The sequence below is a fragment of the Grosmannia clavigera genome (assembly GCF_000143105.1).
Source record: "Grosmannia clavigera kw1407 unplaced genomic scaffold GCSC_140, whole genome shotgun sequence".
NCBI classification, from domain to species: Eukaryota; Fungi; Ascomycota; class Sordariomycetes; order Ophiostomatales; family Ophiostomataceae; genus Leptographium; species Leptographium clavigerum.
In genome coordinates this window covers 3,401,245-3,416,501 of record NW_014040801.1, presented here as the reverse complement: position 1 = coordinate 3,416,501, position 15,257 = coordinate 3,401,245, and the positions used below count along the sequence as shown (strand labels likewise).

General features: G+C 52.8%; 6 protein-coding genes across 6 annotated transcripts; 2 read left to right on the top strand and 4 right to left on the bottom strand.

Moving 5' to 3' along the window:
* Positions 1-476: 476 nt before the first annotated feature.
* Positions 477-2,417, bottom strand: CMQ_941 (uncharacterized protein; the record flags this gene model as incomplete). The annotated part of the gene is made up of 2 exons (XM_014318020.1): positions 477-1,396; positions 1,784-2,417. The coding sequence occupies 2 exons, from the start codon at positions 2,415-2,417 to the stop codon at positions 477-479; spliced, it is 1,554 nt and encodes a 517-aa protein (XP_014173495.1).
* Positions 2,418-4,926: 2,509 nt separating this feature from the next.
* CMQ_1091 (cyclic-AMP-regulated phosphoprotein family protein) lies at positions 4,927-5,540 on the top strand (the record flags this gene model as incomplete). The annotated part of the gene is made up of 2 exons (XM_014318170.1): positions 4,927-4,968; positions 5,055-5,540. The coding sequence occupies 2 exons, from the start codon at positions 4,927-4,929 to the stop codon at positions 5,538-5,540; spliced, it is 528 nt and encodes a 175-aa protein (XP_014173645.1).
* A 991-nt stretch (positions 5,541-6,531) lies between these two features.
* On the bottom strand, positions 6,532-7,623 carry CMQ_516 (upf0160 domain containing protein; the record flags this gene model as incomplete). Its single annotated transcript, XM_014317595.1, has 1 exon — positions 6,532-7,623. The coding sequence occupies one exon, from the start codon at positions 7,621-7,623 to the stop codon at positions 6,532-6,534; it is 1,092 nt and encodes a 363-aa protein (XP_014173070.1).
* A 699-nt stretch (positions 7,624-8,322) lies between these two features.
* Positions 8,323-10,170, top strand: CMQ_1720 (uncharacterized protein; the record flags this gene model as incomplete). Its single annotated transcript, XM_014318799.1, has 2 exons — positions 8,323-8,633; positions 8,697-10,170. The coding sequence occupies 2 exons, from the start codon at positions 8,323-8,325 to the stop codon at positions 10,168-10,170; spliced, it is 1,785 nt and encodes a 594-aa protein (XP_014174274.1).
* An 813-nt stretch (positions 10,171-10,983) lies between these two features.
* On the bottom strand, positions 10,984-12,456 carry CMQ_1367 (isocitrate dehydrogenase; the record flags this gene model as incomplete). The annotated part of the gene is made up of 3 exons (XM_014318446.1): positions 10,984-11,408; positions 11,471-12,010; positions 12,150-12,456. The coding sequence occupies 3 exons, from the start codon at positions 12,454-12,456 to the stop codon at positions 10,984-10,986; spliced, it is 1,272 nt and encodes a 423-aa protein (XP_014173921.1).
* Positions 12,457-13,997: 1,541 nt separating this feature from the next.
* On the bottom strand, positions 13,998-15,209 carry CMQ_406 (c2h2 finger domain containing protein; the record flags this gene model as incomplete). Its single annotated transcript, XM_014317485.1, has 1 exon — positions 13,998-15,209. The coding sequence occupies one exon, from the start codon at positions 15,207-15,209 to the stop codon at positions 13,998-14,000; it is 1,212 nt and encodes a 403-aa protein (XP_014172960.1).
* Between the last annotated feature and the right edge of the window lie 48 nt (positions 15,210-15,257).

Below are 15,257 nucleotides of genomic sequence, written 5' to 3'. Positions count from 1 at the left end.
CTGTACGCGAAGTAATTCATTATCTGTCATGCTTTCTTTGGGCTTATCATGAGAGAAGTGCCGCTCTACGGTACCGGTTAGGAATTTGGGATCGGAGAGCGTTTGGGGTTGTCATAACGAACTGCATTACACAATACCATGGAAATATTTGCCAAATATCATTAACCTTATCTCTCTGTCTGTCTGCCTCGGATTCTAATAAACCCCCTCCACCGGTAAACAAGCCTTCAAAAACAAGGCCGGTGGGTTATAGGAGAACAGGAACGACGTACCGAGTATACATGGCAGATATGGCAAACAAATTTCAAGTCGTGTGTCCAGAGCACAACGGACAGCTGTCAAATAGCGCCTACTCCGTGATTTGGTACATCTATCCCCTTTTTACTTCACCAAGAAGTTGACAGCCCGCCGGCCATCCGGTTGTACCTGTCATCTACATGTATCAAACAGCCATCGCCTTTCTCAAAATAGGCCCTTTATGCCCATCTGGAGCTGTTCAGGCCTTTCGTCACACTGTTACCGCGATCAGTGCCGACAGTGTTCTTCTGTTTGACAGGGGTCGATGGCACCACCTGACTGACTTCAGGCACAGCTGTCGGGTTTTCGCAATTGTCCAACATGGATACAGGTGTCTTCATGATGTCCACCAGGGCCGTCAAAATGCTCGTCATAGACATTGAATCTTGCTCTCTATCCATCTGAGTTCCGGCATTCACATTTGTCACCGTCTCATTTTCCTTCGTCTTTTGTGGCTGACCGCTTTCTCCTGTAGCCTTGATTGTGGTTTCTGCGTTTCTTTGGGGTCTGACAGGGAGAAAGCCGGTATGGAAAACCCATTTCGGCGGGATGCAGGCACTTGAACGCAAGTGAAGAAGCTTCTTCCGGGAGTACTTTGGACCGCAGCACGACGGTACCGTTTCAAGAGAAGCTTCCGCACCAGACTTGGCTGATAGCAAGAGCAACGTGCGGAGAAGTTCATCTGCGCCAGATGCTCCTTTCAGGTTTTGCAACACTCTCTTTGCAGCAAGTTCTCTTTTGCTTTCGCTGATAGAAACCAGCGCCTGGCTCACCTTCTCGAAAGTTGGTAAGATCTGCTGCAAATCGCGTGCCAGGTCATCAGTTTCGTCCACCTGTGCGCTCTGAGACTGTTCGTTGTCACAATCTTTGACAGCGAAGTCCAGGGTGCCCAGATCCATCGCATATGACGATACGCTTCCGGAGCTAGTTATACGTCTTGGTGGAAGCACTTGTGGGGACAGGGAAAGACCAACGAGGCTAGCCTCTAAGGCAGCACCAGCTGAGGCATGCGTCGTAAGTGCTGTCTTGCTCGTAGCTGGAGTACAAACGTCCTTTTTAGGAGCCGCTGCTTTGGAAGCAGCACACTCGCGCGATTCTCCTGCTGCCAGAGTACTTGGGAAATATTTGCTCCAAGTAGTCCCGTTTGAGGCTGTGGCTTTCTCCCCTTGAGCTGTCCCTCCAGATTGCTTTACAAGTCTTTCTTTCGTCTTTGTTTCAGCAAAGACTGCAGGTCTTTGTCGTTTTGGTTCAGGTAAAAAATCTGAAGAGGCACTCCCAGGTGAGCAAGGGATCTTGTTCAGATTCGCTCGTGAAGGCTCTAGTGGAGCACAAACTCCGGCGGTAATTTCGTTTGCTGGCAGAATACCGTCAGATTTGGTGTCAGGGACAGCAGGTCTCCGTTCCTGTAGAGCTCGAACTTTGCTCATGAACAAAGCAATTTCACTCTGACAGCCGAATACAAGCGACGTGGTGATTATAGACACACCATCAGCCTCTTTGAACTGCGGACAGAGCTCTTGGGAGTTAGCAATATAGTTGACCATGTCCAGTATAGGATACTCGAGGTACTTGAGTCCTTCGAGAAAGACAGAAAATGTCCCAGTGTCTGTCGGAGATTTCTCCAAAAGGTATGCTACTCCGTTTCCTTTTGCGAGGCGGTCTGCAACGCGAATATTGGCTTTGTGGAAATACTCGGAAGGTACAGGATCAGGGGTGAATAATATCGGGGGCTGCTCAGTTGCCGCCGCAGAGATCTGTCCAGCAAATTCTTGAAGCGATGATTTACTTCGATTGTCATGGGAAGGAACCTGAGGAGCTGTCGTCTTGTTGTCGGCGATGCCATACGTAAGCGTCGCACTTCTGGCTGGCTTTTGAGGTCCTTGGCTCTGATGAGCAATTCGTTGCACGGGTGCAAGTCGTATTGGATAATCGGGTATGTGTCTGCGGCCTGCAGTGCTCTGTGCCTGCCCGGGAGCAAGTCGTTGTACAGGACCTCCAGCCCCCATGTTCGAGAAGCTCACGGGGTTGGGAGCTGCGTACTGGCCCGACATTCTAACTCCCATGTTTGGAGCTCTGGCAAGATAGGGAGCTGCATACTGGCCCGGCAATCTGGCCCCCATGCTTGAAGGTTTAACAGGGCACGGGGCTGTTTGATGGCTCGACAATCGTCCGGCATAGAAGCCATTGGCAGGCTGCGCAAAAGACGTATTTGAAAGTCTGTAGGCGGTCAGCATTTACTTGTTGATCTAGCGCGGTCTGGCGATTTGTTGAGTATTCTCAGGCCCATACTCATTGTACTGGCGATGGTTTGGGTAAGATTGAGCCAAAGGCTGCTGATTGCTACTCAGAGCATGGAGCCTCCCACCGCAAATCCGATCTAAGCCCTTCACTGCTTCTGCATCATCATCATCAAATTCTCCTTTAGAAATTGCATCTAGGGCGAGTTAGTATTAGACTCAATGGTAGATGATTGTGTACAAAGGTTTGGCAGGAGCAAGCGCACTATACCACTTGTTTGCGAGAGAATTTTGAGGCTTCCTAGGAGGTATCGGAGCCGTAACGTTGGCTATTGAAGAGTGTATAGCTCCGACACGGACAGCGTGTCCCTTCCGACCATTCTCTAGTTTGAGGTCGTCAACACGGCTGGCACCTAGGTCGTACTACTTTGGTTTAGCAGAGCGTTTTGCGATCCGCGTAATAGTCAGGAAGGATTACCTTCATCGCCTCCACAATGGACTGTTCACTTGGCTTTTCCATGCTGATGTCTGTATGGTGTGGTATTCGTAGTGACCAGCTCGTTGTCAGTATCAGGGATGGAGCAATACGATGCGGCCTGTGAAAGCAGTTTGCGTTAGACTGATTATCACAAATAGCATGAGGAATAAAGCAACTGGAAAGAAAAGGAAATACGGATTTGAAAATGCAAGCAGGACTCGGCGATGCTTTCCGGGACGCAGAAACCAGCAACAAAGGATATGCACAACTTCGACGTATAAAGCAGCACTCATATCAATGTAAAAATCAAAGCGGGTCTAAATGCTGTTAAATGCTGTTGAAAACGATCTTACCGTTAGGTAGCGGTGATAATTCAAGCAAAGCTGATCTCTGTAAAAGAAGGCGGTGCCGAGAAACAATATTGTAGAGACACAAGGTGGTCAAAATATGAGTATTTACTTCGGTATTTATTTCATTCTATAACAGGAAGGAGCAAGGACAGAGAGGACGGTTACAGAGCGGTCGCGCAAACGGTATACGTTGCTAGGATGATGACCGATAACAGTCCTAAGAAACGAACGTAAGATGAGAGGCGACGGAGGTTGTTATAGAAACGCTCACGCCCCTGGTCGGACCGTTTTAAGGAATCAAATATGGAAGGAACGATACCATAGGAGAAACGCGTGGATAAGCATCGCTACCTCTGGTCGCGTTGGTACGGATAGCCAGGCGAGGAAGGAACGATGGCCGTCCCGATATATATATATATATATATATAATTCGGTCATCCATTAACGCGTTTATGTCAAATGTGCCAGGTATTTCCCAGCAGCATCGTATAAATTGCGGCAGAAATAAAGGCAATGAATGGTATGCCTCATTTTTTCACATGGTAGTTTATGGAAAGGCTCATCTAATGTTCATCTAATGTTTTTTGACAAAAAGAGTGTCTTGGTACTCAAATTATAAGCCGCCCTCATATGTGATATAATTTCTACATATTGCTAGTTCATTGGTACGCTTCAGACACATATCATCTTGTGTTTATCGACCGTAGATGTAAACGTGCATGGTTTCATAGGTAAGGTCACATGATTCGTGCGAGTGAGGTAAATTTCGGACCACACCCTTGAAATGAATCGAACGTGCTCTCTACATGAGTTCTGTACGAGCACGGCGACACTTTGCTTTCTTTACCCTTCTCAGCATGACCATAATAGGCGTCACTGAAGCAACATTGTCGTAAATGTAAAGTCGGTCTGAGCTCTTCTTTAGCGCATGAAGCCCCATTTTATTTACCTGGTCGGCCACTCCGCGAGCTCCCCTCGATTACTTTAAATCCCACAGCACTTTCAGTACTCGTTGCTGTTGACGAAGGTTGCCACAACAAACAACAGCTGCGGTATGATGACGTTTGAGTAAGAGGGGAATAATTCCATTGAGTATTTAAAGAGAGACCTCTGTCTTTTAAGACTTGTACGTTTACATGTTTCAATCTGCTCTTTGTTGGATCAACTGCCCCCCCACGTGACGTACAGCAAAAGAGGGGTTATTTCTAACAGGTGGGCCTCTTCCGTTTCCCTTGTGCACCACCACACCACTCGTCACCCTTCCGCATAGGCAACCGTTTCTGCAATCAGTCACTGACTACCATTTCAGATCTAACACAGCCACCAGCACTAGACGAGGTCAGGCGGACTGTGACGACATCGCTCTCTCTGTCCGACCAGTCGAAGCTACATTGAAAGCAAACGGTCAGACGAAACGCTCGATTATCGACCCGGCTGGGACAGGTCATAACACAGCACCAGTTTCCTTGCGAGACGTGATTACTTCCGCTATTTCTGCTCTTTTTCTCCAGTTCTCCCATTCTCGAGAAACAACAAAAAGGCAGACATACCTACAACTACTGCAATGGCTTTGAATCCTCACCAGAAGAACAAGGTTGACGTCAGCGTGAGTATGCCCAAACGAGAATGGCCCCCAATATAACATGTGGGTTGCGGTGTTGCCCGATCCTGACACCCGTGCCTCTTCAACAGAACCTCTCCCCGGAGGAGCAACGGCTGTTCCGGCTCTACGGAAAGCTGCCGAGCCGGTCTGACCACTTTGCCAAGCATCTCAAGGAGCGGAAGTACTTTGACAGCGGCGACTATGCCATGTCCAAGGCCGGTAAGGGCGATGGCGTCGACACCGGCACCGTCGGCTCACAACATCCGGTCCCTGAGAAGATCCCCCACCTGTCTTCGCCTCCGGCTACAGGCCCAGGCGGCAATGGTCATAATCACAGCTTAGCTGGAAATGGAGGCAGCAGCGTAGGCGGCATCACACTCGGCATTCCTAGCGCAGCTGGACACCACCTGCAGGCTGGCAGCCCCGTCAAGGAGAGCAGCTTTTTGAACCGCGAGACGAGCGCGGCCGACTTGGATACGGACGGCAACGCTGCAGGAGGGAGCGTATCGGCGGCAAGACAGGTAAACCTGCCTGTCGGCCAGGGTCATTCGGAGGCCATTCCGATTCGGCGATAGAAGGAGGGCGACAATGGCTTTTTCCTTCTGTCCTTGCCGTGCTGCAATGCCATCTTTGTTTTCTTGTCATTTTTCTTCGGTCATGTGTTATGAGGAAAGTTTTGGGAGTCAAACATGTTAGCTACTCTTTCTGTCGATTTTTACTTTGCCAAACATCCGGGCGTTACCAGGGCGGACTAGGACCCAATAAAGGGAGAAGGAAAGCAATAAGCAAAAAAAAAGGTAAAACAGTCAAAAAGGGATTTGGATATGCTTGGGCACCCCTTTACGCCTTTCTCGTCACTATGTTGTAGCCTTGTAAGTTTTGCAGTGGCTGTTAACCATTGGTGGTCCCTGCCTGGTGATGTGAGAGGCGGAGGAATCGAAGCCACGTGACATCTGAATACAAGTCTCGTCGGTCAATGCCGCCTTAAAATTTGCAATCATGTAACCTATAACAGTTCAATGTATCTAACCGATATAGGTTTACTTCCACCCACGTTCGCGCTCTCTTTCAGCATTGGACTTTCGTCTACGGGGTACCCATTGTTTGTTAAAATCGACAACAGCAAGTCTACAAGTTATTAGGAACTTTGAGTTTACTTCACCATTTTGCTATAGAGAGACCGGCACGGATACTAGCATAGGGATTAGCACAAGGACTAGGCACAGATTGGCACAGCTGACGTAGTATAACACACACACTGCGTATATGTAATACATACGGCAGTGCTTCTACACTATACTTAACAACATTCTAGCATGTACTTCATATACTGCCTATTTTACATCAATGAAAAAGGTAGTTGATATTTAATGGGTATAGTACTCCGTAGCAATGCTATATAATTCGCAATATACGCGTGCATAGCGGTTACTCGATTCGAATTAGCCTCATAACTGACTAATTAATGCGAGCATATTTCTTTGCGCAGTGCAAATCAATAGGGCGTACGAACTCTGATAGTGCGAATAGTTTTTCTCTTTTATTTGGATTACTTCGACATGGCCCTTAGACTTCCAGAGCCTTCTTGGCCATCTGCAGGGCGCCCTCAAATGTGCGGTGGCCGCCAATGAAGCCGGCCGCGTGCACGAACACGGCGCCGGGCACCACCTCGCCTTCCAGGAGCTTATCCAGGTCGCCGTCGCGGTGTCCACGCCAGGCCTCGGGCAGCGGCTTACGGCTCGTAAACGAGTCCTTGGACGCCGGGACGCACTGCACCCGCCAGCGGTCCTCTTTGTCGGGGTAGAGCACGTAGAGGACCTTGACATCGGCGTCGTCGGCCGCAGCCTGGCTCGCAGCCTCTTCCTCCGCGTACAGATGATCCTTCCAGGGACATGACTGGTTGCGGAAGACGAGCAGGCGGCCCTTGGGATCGAAGTCGAGGCGGGCGGCGAAGGCGCTGCGCACGAGGCTGCGAGCCGGCAGCCAGGCGCCCACCAGGTAGTTGAGGCTGCTGTCAAACTCCTCGCCGATGCGGGCGCTGGCCTGCACGAACCGGACATCCTCGCCGGCCTGACCCTGGGCCTCGGCCTCGACGTCGTTCCAGGCCGCGTTGTAGCGTCCGACGACGGCGCCCAGCGAGAAGCCACCGTCGGAGAAGCGCTTCTGGATGCCGGCGCTGGCTAGCTCGACCGGGTCGTACTGGTCGATGCCGTTGTCGTGGGCGTCGAGAGCCTCGACGAAGCCGCTGTACAGCTTTCGGTACAGCTGGTCCACGTCTGCCTCGGTTGCGTCTGTCTCGGCCTCGGCCTCGCTCTGCTGCTGCTTCAGCTTCAGCTTGGCCTTCCGCTGCTGTATCCGCCGTGCGACAATGTCGCGGCCAAAGTGCATGTAGACTAGCCCGGCTGACGACAGCTTGGTCGATCGGTCGGGGAACGTGGTGTCGAAGCCGCGCTGGTGGTGGTCGAAACGACGTGCTGCCGCATCGTACACGCCGCCAACGTCGACTACAGTGTGGGCCACGGCCAGCTTGGCTGGGTCCCGCGTGCGGACCAGTTGGGCATTTTCATACTCGGGCACGTGGCGCCGCAGCATGTGCACGGCCAGCGCTTCATCGGCATGGAAGTGCCCGTTGTGCGTGGCGATTGTGATGTTGTCCATCTTGAGGCGCTTTGCTACCTGTTCGCTCATAGTTCGTGCCGTCCAACGTAGTAGAAACATTCAACGCTGTCTACTATAAATGCAGAACAGGGAGATTGAATGTATTTGCGGTTGGGCGTGTTGAAAGGATTGTATGTTTTCAGGTTAAAAATAGAAATAGAGATCTCATTTTGTAGGAAGAACTCCGTAGAGCAACGGGTCCACGTGAATTTTGTTGGCGGTTACTTCAACAAGACGAATCACGTGCCCATAGCTACTCGAGTCCGCATGCCTGCTCCGGCAATGAGCCGCTGTGCAGCTTCTGATGGCCGTGATCGATTCTAGCGCGACAGAGCGCAAACCTGTGTTCGCGGCAGGCCACTTTTCCGTGTTTTCGCCCTTATTTCTCCCACCCCTTTTTCCTCTCAAGCTCTGCACATTGTCATGCTCGCCATTCTTCCTTGCTGTCTATTTTTCGAAGCGTCCGGCTGATGGGCAGCATCCGCTCATTCGCATCGGCTCCCTTGAATCTCTTCCAGTCCTCAGATTAATACCCTCGTTCCCAGCTTTGTTTTCCCTCTTTTACCATTATCTTCTATTCGCGGTTAGGTTCATCACCATCCGCCTCGCCTTTTTCATCGGCTCCGTCGAGTATTTCGACACAACGAGCTCTCCCCAACACACGCCGCCGCACGTACCAGCTCTTCTGAGAGACAGGCAATGGACGGCGAAGGCACAATATCATTCCGAGGCGTCAAGATGGAGGAAGCCGCCCCGACCGCGACAGATCTAGTAGCGGCATCACCACTGCCTACGACTGCAGCATCCTCAACCTCCCATAATAACGCCGAGATCGACGATGCTAAGAGCAAGACAAAGCCGTCCCAGGGCGTGATGCCCTACCGCTCGTGGAAGAGGAAGCACCTAAAGATGCGCCTTGCCTTTGAGGAGAAGATGGAGGCCAATGCGAGGCTGCATGCTGAGGAGGTCAAGGCCATCCAGACGAGCAAGCGTCTAGCAGTAGAGATTGAGTAAGAAGGCCTCCCGCGCGCATTGTCTTTTCGTTCTTGTCTGTACTGACAAACTGTAAACAGCCGAGTTCTCGACCTGCTCCTCGATGTCAACAATTCGGCTCAGATCCCGGGATCCAAGCGCATCGATCTCAGTCTGACCTCATCGGACGAGTCGTCGAAGCTCACCAGCCTCGATATTGACCACAAAGGCGGCTGGGCCAAGCGCTTTTCCGACAAGAGCGACCCTCAGGCACCACCTCCCGAACTGCCTGCCAAGTCGCTGCAGTCACTACTCCATGATGTGCGACACGTCAATCTTGCCGCCGCAAATCGCGGTCTACCGTCACTCCTCAAGGACTTGGTTGCAGGCGATGATAACAAGCTCGCCTTTGTTGTCCCGACCGGAAAAAACTCTCCCCAGCAGCATCCACAGCAGAAGCTCAAGCATTATCCGGAGAGCTTCCTGTCCGCCGATGACATCGACAATTACCTGTGGGAGGTCGACCGCAACGTGGCCGGACATGTTCTTCTGGCCGGCCAGACCCCGCCGCCAATGCTTCCGACGTTGGCCCCCTTTGCACACATGGTCGACACGCACACGCCGACGGCCAACGGTGGTAGCAGTGGGTGGGAAGAGTTTTTCAACCGAAGCATCTCAAAGACGGACCTGCCATCAATTTACGGAGCGTCAATGACAGCGACCACGCGCGACAGCATTCTGCGCAACCCGACAAGCGTCTTCAACTGGCTCAAAAAGAACGCGCCCAAGGCCGTCTTTTTGCAGGAGGGTGAGGCTACGGCAGCTGCTGCAGCCGACCGCGAGAACAGCAACAACGGTCATTACAATCACGGCGATGACTACCACCACTACTCGTATGGCGGTGCTGGTAACCAGAACGGTGCTGGTGGTGGCGGTGGCGGCAGTGGAGCGCCGACAGCGCGTGGCCGCAAGTCCGTGGGTGGGAGCGGCGTCGAGAGGACGGCGAGCAGCCGTGGTGGAGGACGTAAGCGAGCCTCGGCGGTGATTCCTCTGCGTGAGCATCTGGCGGTGGACGGGGTGGAATCAGACGACCTGTCGCATGAACTGGCGACGCCTCGGGCTATGGGGCCAACGGGCAGCGGTGGCCGAGGTGGCAAGCGGAAGCGGCCAATGCAGGACGACGATGCCGGCTACCGGCCAAGGGCAAGCACCGGGGCCGGAGCTGGTGTCGGGGCTACGCCCACTGGAGCCGGCGGCAGCAGTGGCCGTGGGACGAAGCGGAAGCGGAAGAGCGAGGGCGGTCTGGGCGACATGACAAATACGATCACCAGCACGTTGTCATCGATGGCGGCCAAGAAGGCGCGTAAGAGCGGAGACGCGGCAGCAGCGGCGACAGTAGCAGCAGCAAGAGAAGCGGCCGAAACAGTCGATGTGGCCGAAACGGTGGCAGCTGCAGACGGAGACGATCTGGACATGGCCGAAGGTGAAGCAGAAGCAGACGGCGGCGGTGGCGGCGGCGGCGGGGATGACGACGACGACGTCGATGAAGACGACGATGCATCGACGGCCGAATAGGATGTCGTATCGATGTCTGGAGCGGCCACGGACAAGGGACAGAGAGCAAAGAACCCTGGCCCCTAGGACTGGGACCGGGTATTTGGGATGGGAAAGTAGCAATGGGAACATTCGGGATGGAAGGGCTACGGGCTACTATAATCCATGGATATTTGGCACCAGTCAGGAGTTCAAAACAGGAGCGTGCAGGGTATTTTCGGTGTTTATATTTTTTCTCTCTTTTTTTCATTTGTCCATGTGTCCCTTTGTCTTTTGTCTTTCTCTTTCACCCTTCTTTCTTCCTTCTCTCGCTTCTTCTCGTCCTTCTGTACGATATCTGAATTTATGCAAGACACCTGGCTGCGGCAAGCCTATTACTTTTATAAAAAAACATCCTATTTTAGGAGTAAAATTTAAAGACTTTAAGTAATCGCTTTGAATCGTTGCTTTCGTTTTGTTTTTACTCTTTGTTCGTCTCTATCTGATCGTATTTACCATTGCCTTATTTACACACGGCTTCAGTTCTAGAAACACGGGCTATGCTCGCTGTGTCGACAGATGGGCCACAGAGCAAGACAACACCCTTCCCAACTTTTCCATGGTCTCCGCTTCAAGTGCATTGTACAAAAGTCAACAAACGTCTAGATGTAGTCTGGTCTTGGTTGTGTCATCCCGTCTAGTTTGTTCCTCTCTCCTCAAGAACGTATAATAATTTGGCCGGGGGTAAAGGCATGTGGAGGTTTGGTATCGTCTGAGATACACACGACTCAAGGAGTGAAGGTCAGGCAGAGACGGTCGGGAAAATCGGCGAGCGACGCCCGCGACAGAAACCGCTTATAGCTTGCCCTGCAGGTTGCTGGTGATGCGACGCTCGACTGCGTTGAGGTACTCGGTCGTGGTGACGTAGCTCGCGCGGTCGGTCTTGCCGCAGGCCAGGGCAAGATCCTTGGTCATGATACCGTCCGTGTCGACCGTCTCGATGCAGGCGCGCTCCAGGGCGTCAGCAAAAGCGATCAGCTCCGGCGTCTCGTCGAGCTTGCCACGCTGGGCCAGACCACGGGTCCACGCAAAGATGGATGCAATCGGGTTCGTCGACGTCTCGCGGCCCTTCTGGTGCTCGCGGTAGTGGCGCGTCACCGTGCCGTGGGCAGCCTCGGACTCAAATGTCTTGCCGTCCGGCGTGATCAGCACCGACGTCATCAGGCCCAGAGAGCCGAAGCCCTGGGCCACAATGTCCGACTGCACATCACCGTCGTAGTCTGTACCGCTGGTTAGCCCGTCTTCTGCCAGCACGGTGCCTGTCGGCCGTCCGGGAACTCACTCTTCAGCGCCATGATGTAGCCGCCCTTGCTCTTGATCATCTGGGCGACCATGTCGTCGATCAGGCGGTGCTCGTACCAGATGCCCTTCTTCTCAAACTCCGGCTTGTACTGCTCGTCGTAGTACTTCTGGAAGATGTCCTTGAAGCGGCCGTCGTACTTCTTCAGGATCGTGTTCTTGGTGCTCATGTACAGCGGCAGGCCCTTGTCCAGAGCCAGCTTGAACGAGGCGTGGGCGAAGCCCTCGATGCTCTCGTCCGTGTTGTACTGGGTCTGAGCAACACCACCGCCGGTCTTGAAGTCGTACACCTCAATCTCCTCGGGCGCACCGCCATCGGCCGGGGTGAAGACCATGGACAGCTTGCCGTTGCCCGGAATCACCCGGTCCTTGGCGCGGTACTGGTCGCCAAAGGCGTGGCGGCCAATGATGATGGGCTTCTCCCAGCCAGGCACCAGCCGGGGAATGCGCGGGATGACAATGGGCTCACGGAAGACGGTGCCACCAAGAATGTTGCGGATCGTTCCGTTCGGGGACAGCCACACTGCATCCGTCAGTCAATCTATCCGCCGCTCCATCGCTGACGGGCGAAAGGGTGTGCGAGCAAGCCGCTTGGGCCAAACGGGTCAAGGGAGAGAGAGGGGCAGCGGGAGAGGGGAAGAGAGAGGGTAGCGAAAACATACTCTTCTTCAGCTTGAACTCCTCAACACGGGCCTCGTCAGGCGTGATGGTGGCACACTTGACACCCACAGAGTACTTCTGGATGGCCTCGGCCGAGTCGGTCGTGACCTTGTCGTCGGTAGCATCACGGTGCTCGAGGCCCAGGTCGTAGTACTTGAGGTCGATGTCGAGGAAGGGCAGAATCAGCTTGTCCTTGATGTCCTTCCAGATGACACGGGTCATCTCGTCGCCATCAAGCTCGACGACTGGGTTCTTGACCTTGATCTTCTGGAAGGCCGTCGTGGCCACGCCGGCTTGCTGGGATGCCATGATTGCTGATGGGAATCTGGTAAAGGGAAGTTGTGCTGCTCGGGTACTTCTGGCTACGGCTGCGGCTCTGCGGGTGACGGCAAAGGAGGTGGTGGGAGAGGATGAAGAGGAGAGGGAGGAGAAAGATGAAGTGAGGACCTTGGCAGAACGAGAGAAAACCGGGCCGGCGGCAGCGGAGCCGCGTCGGCTGACAAGAGGCGACCGGAGCAGATTAAGGGCGCTCATAGTGGCTGTCAAGGGGAAGGGGAAGAAGCCGTGACGAATGGGGGGACGAGGGGAGCGATACGGGGTGTTCCGTGCGGTCGTGTGTTTGAGCGTAAAGAAAATTCCCTGACGCTATTGGGTATGGCGAAAGACGCAAGGCAGCGAAGATGGATATGCCTTATCCGTAGGTCCTCGGAGCTGGTCGTGTTGCCAATAGCCGAGGATCAACGCGGTTAGAAAATTATAGTGCGACGAAGGACGGGGAGCCGGGAGAGAACGGCAGCGAGCAGCAGAAGGTCGGTCGGATGGCGGCCGAGCGGAAACAACCTGGCAGTGATACTCTGGAAATATAAATAGCCAGTCTGGGGACTGAGGCTCGATTGGGGTGGAGCTGGCGAGCTATGGCGAAGCGCTGGAGAATGGTGGGATGCCGAGAGAGAGGGAAGCCAGAGAACGGCGAGTGCACGATTAATAAACGTGCTTCACCCTGTCCTGCTTGCGTGTTTGTCCATTCGTTGGCCACGGGCGAAATAAAGCGGCGATATCGGCGGATTGAGCTTTTTTCTGACTGAAAATTTGAGATTTTTCGCTCCTAGCTGTCTCCACGTCTGCCAAACCCGTACCTGATCTACTCCGTACTTCCTGGGTAAAGTCGCACAGGTTTCGCTTGTAGGATGGCTGTATGGAGTACTGTAGAAGGCGGCGAAGCTGATGTGGACTTGTTTTTGTACTTTCATTCTCTAACCTCGGTGACCAAACCTGCCGTCTTTACGCCTTCCTCTGCTTTCTCATCCGCGAAAAGCTCAAAAAGGAGGGGTCGAAAGCTGCGGGGGAGAGCTGGCCTAAAACGGCAGGTGTGTGGGCTGCCGGACATACGACATAGGCAAAGGCGTGGGGAAGCTATCTCTGGACTGTCGGTGCCGCCTCGCTTGTAGATGCCAGCCTCTTCCCCGCTTTCGCATACCAAACTGTAGTCACGAGATACTTGTCCATATAGCAACCGGCAACATCGTAGGTTTGCAATCTACTCCGTAGATTTGCTCACTGTCGGCCTTCCGGGCTGGTCATGTGCTGACTAATCGATCATGCTTAGTGTCTCACGTGCCATGTACGGAGTATTCTGAGAAGCGAATAATATTGGAGCTACGGAATATCTCACAAATTCAAAAGAGGCAGTCTAGCTAACAAGTAAAAGAACCCTAACCAAAATACAAATAAGAAACGATTCGTTAGGAGTCATATATAGGTGGAGAACAAGAAATGCGAAAGACAGAGGAAAGAACAAGATCAACGAAAAGAAACGAAAGAGAGAAAGAACGCATAAGATAGGAACCCTGTTATCTGTAACCATGATGATTCAGCTCGGTCCCCCAGAGCTTCACCCCATCACCAGAAGGACATTGCCTGGCAGAAGCAGCAGCAGCAGCAGCAGCCATTTCTTCGCGTATCGTCTTCCTTATTGGCTCGATGTCGACTCTACACGTCGGGTTACCACACGTCCAGTCCAGCTTGTAATCGTCTCTAATGAGCGGTACCCTCAGCAAACAACGAGAGCACCGCCACCAGCTGAGGTCCACACGACAGTTTCGCAGTCTCTCCTCTTCCGAGCCCGACTTTTCCTCCTTGTCGGCTAATGCATTGAAAGTAGAGCTTTCGCCATTCGCATTAAAGTCGAAACCAAGTGCGTCGGCATTACTGACGGCATTGTCACCGTGCTCTCTCTCGAAAGTGTCGTCATCTTGCTCATAGTTGCTGTAATTGAGGCTCTCTGGAAGCTCCATCTTCACGGCCTTTCCCTTTCCGTTGTCCCCCACTTTACTACCCTTGCCGCTGCCGGCAGAAGATGCCATGTTTTTAGGCGGTCCCGCTGACTGATGCACGTTTCCTCCCCGCTTCGTCATATCTTCGCCATGAGAGTCGCGCAGATGCTCGCGGTAGTGGTCTTTGCGGGAAAAGGGCTGCTTGTTCCGCGGACACTCCGTATAGTCGCAGACAATATTCAGCTTGCTGCGCTCATCGAGGTGGACATGCTTTTCGTGGCGCTGAAGATCGGCAGTTCGTGAGAACTTCTTATCACAGCCTAGGCATTTGTGCCTCCTTTTCGGCGCACCATTCGGAGGCTGCCGATTCTTGACGCTCTTGCCTCTATGGACTTTCATACTCGGCTGCGACGATTGGTTTGACGATATGGCGAGCGGTATGTCGTCATTGTTGGGCAGTTCCAATTTTGATTCCGCGTTGTCTGAAAAAAACTGACTCAAGTACGCGTCGTCCTGAGGTTCCCATTCCCAATCGGGCTGATACAAGTCCATCTGCCCAGTGATCTCATTGAAGCAGTTGGTATCGAAGGATACGCCAGTTTCGCCGTACCCAAAATTGCCTGGCGTCATATTCTCATCGCCGTCCATGATACTTCTTGAGATACTTCCAGAGCTTCCAGAGCTTCCACTAGATAACGAAGGGGTCATGAATGAAGAAGTATCACCAAACTGGCTGTAAGCTTCAAGGTCGTAGCCTGTCCAGTTGGTGGTGCCCATGGAGTTGATCATAGTGGATTAGCCTCGACTTCTTGTTATATATATAGCTGTAAAATTGAA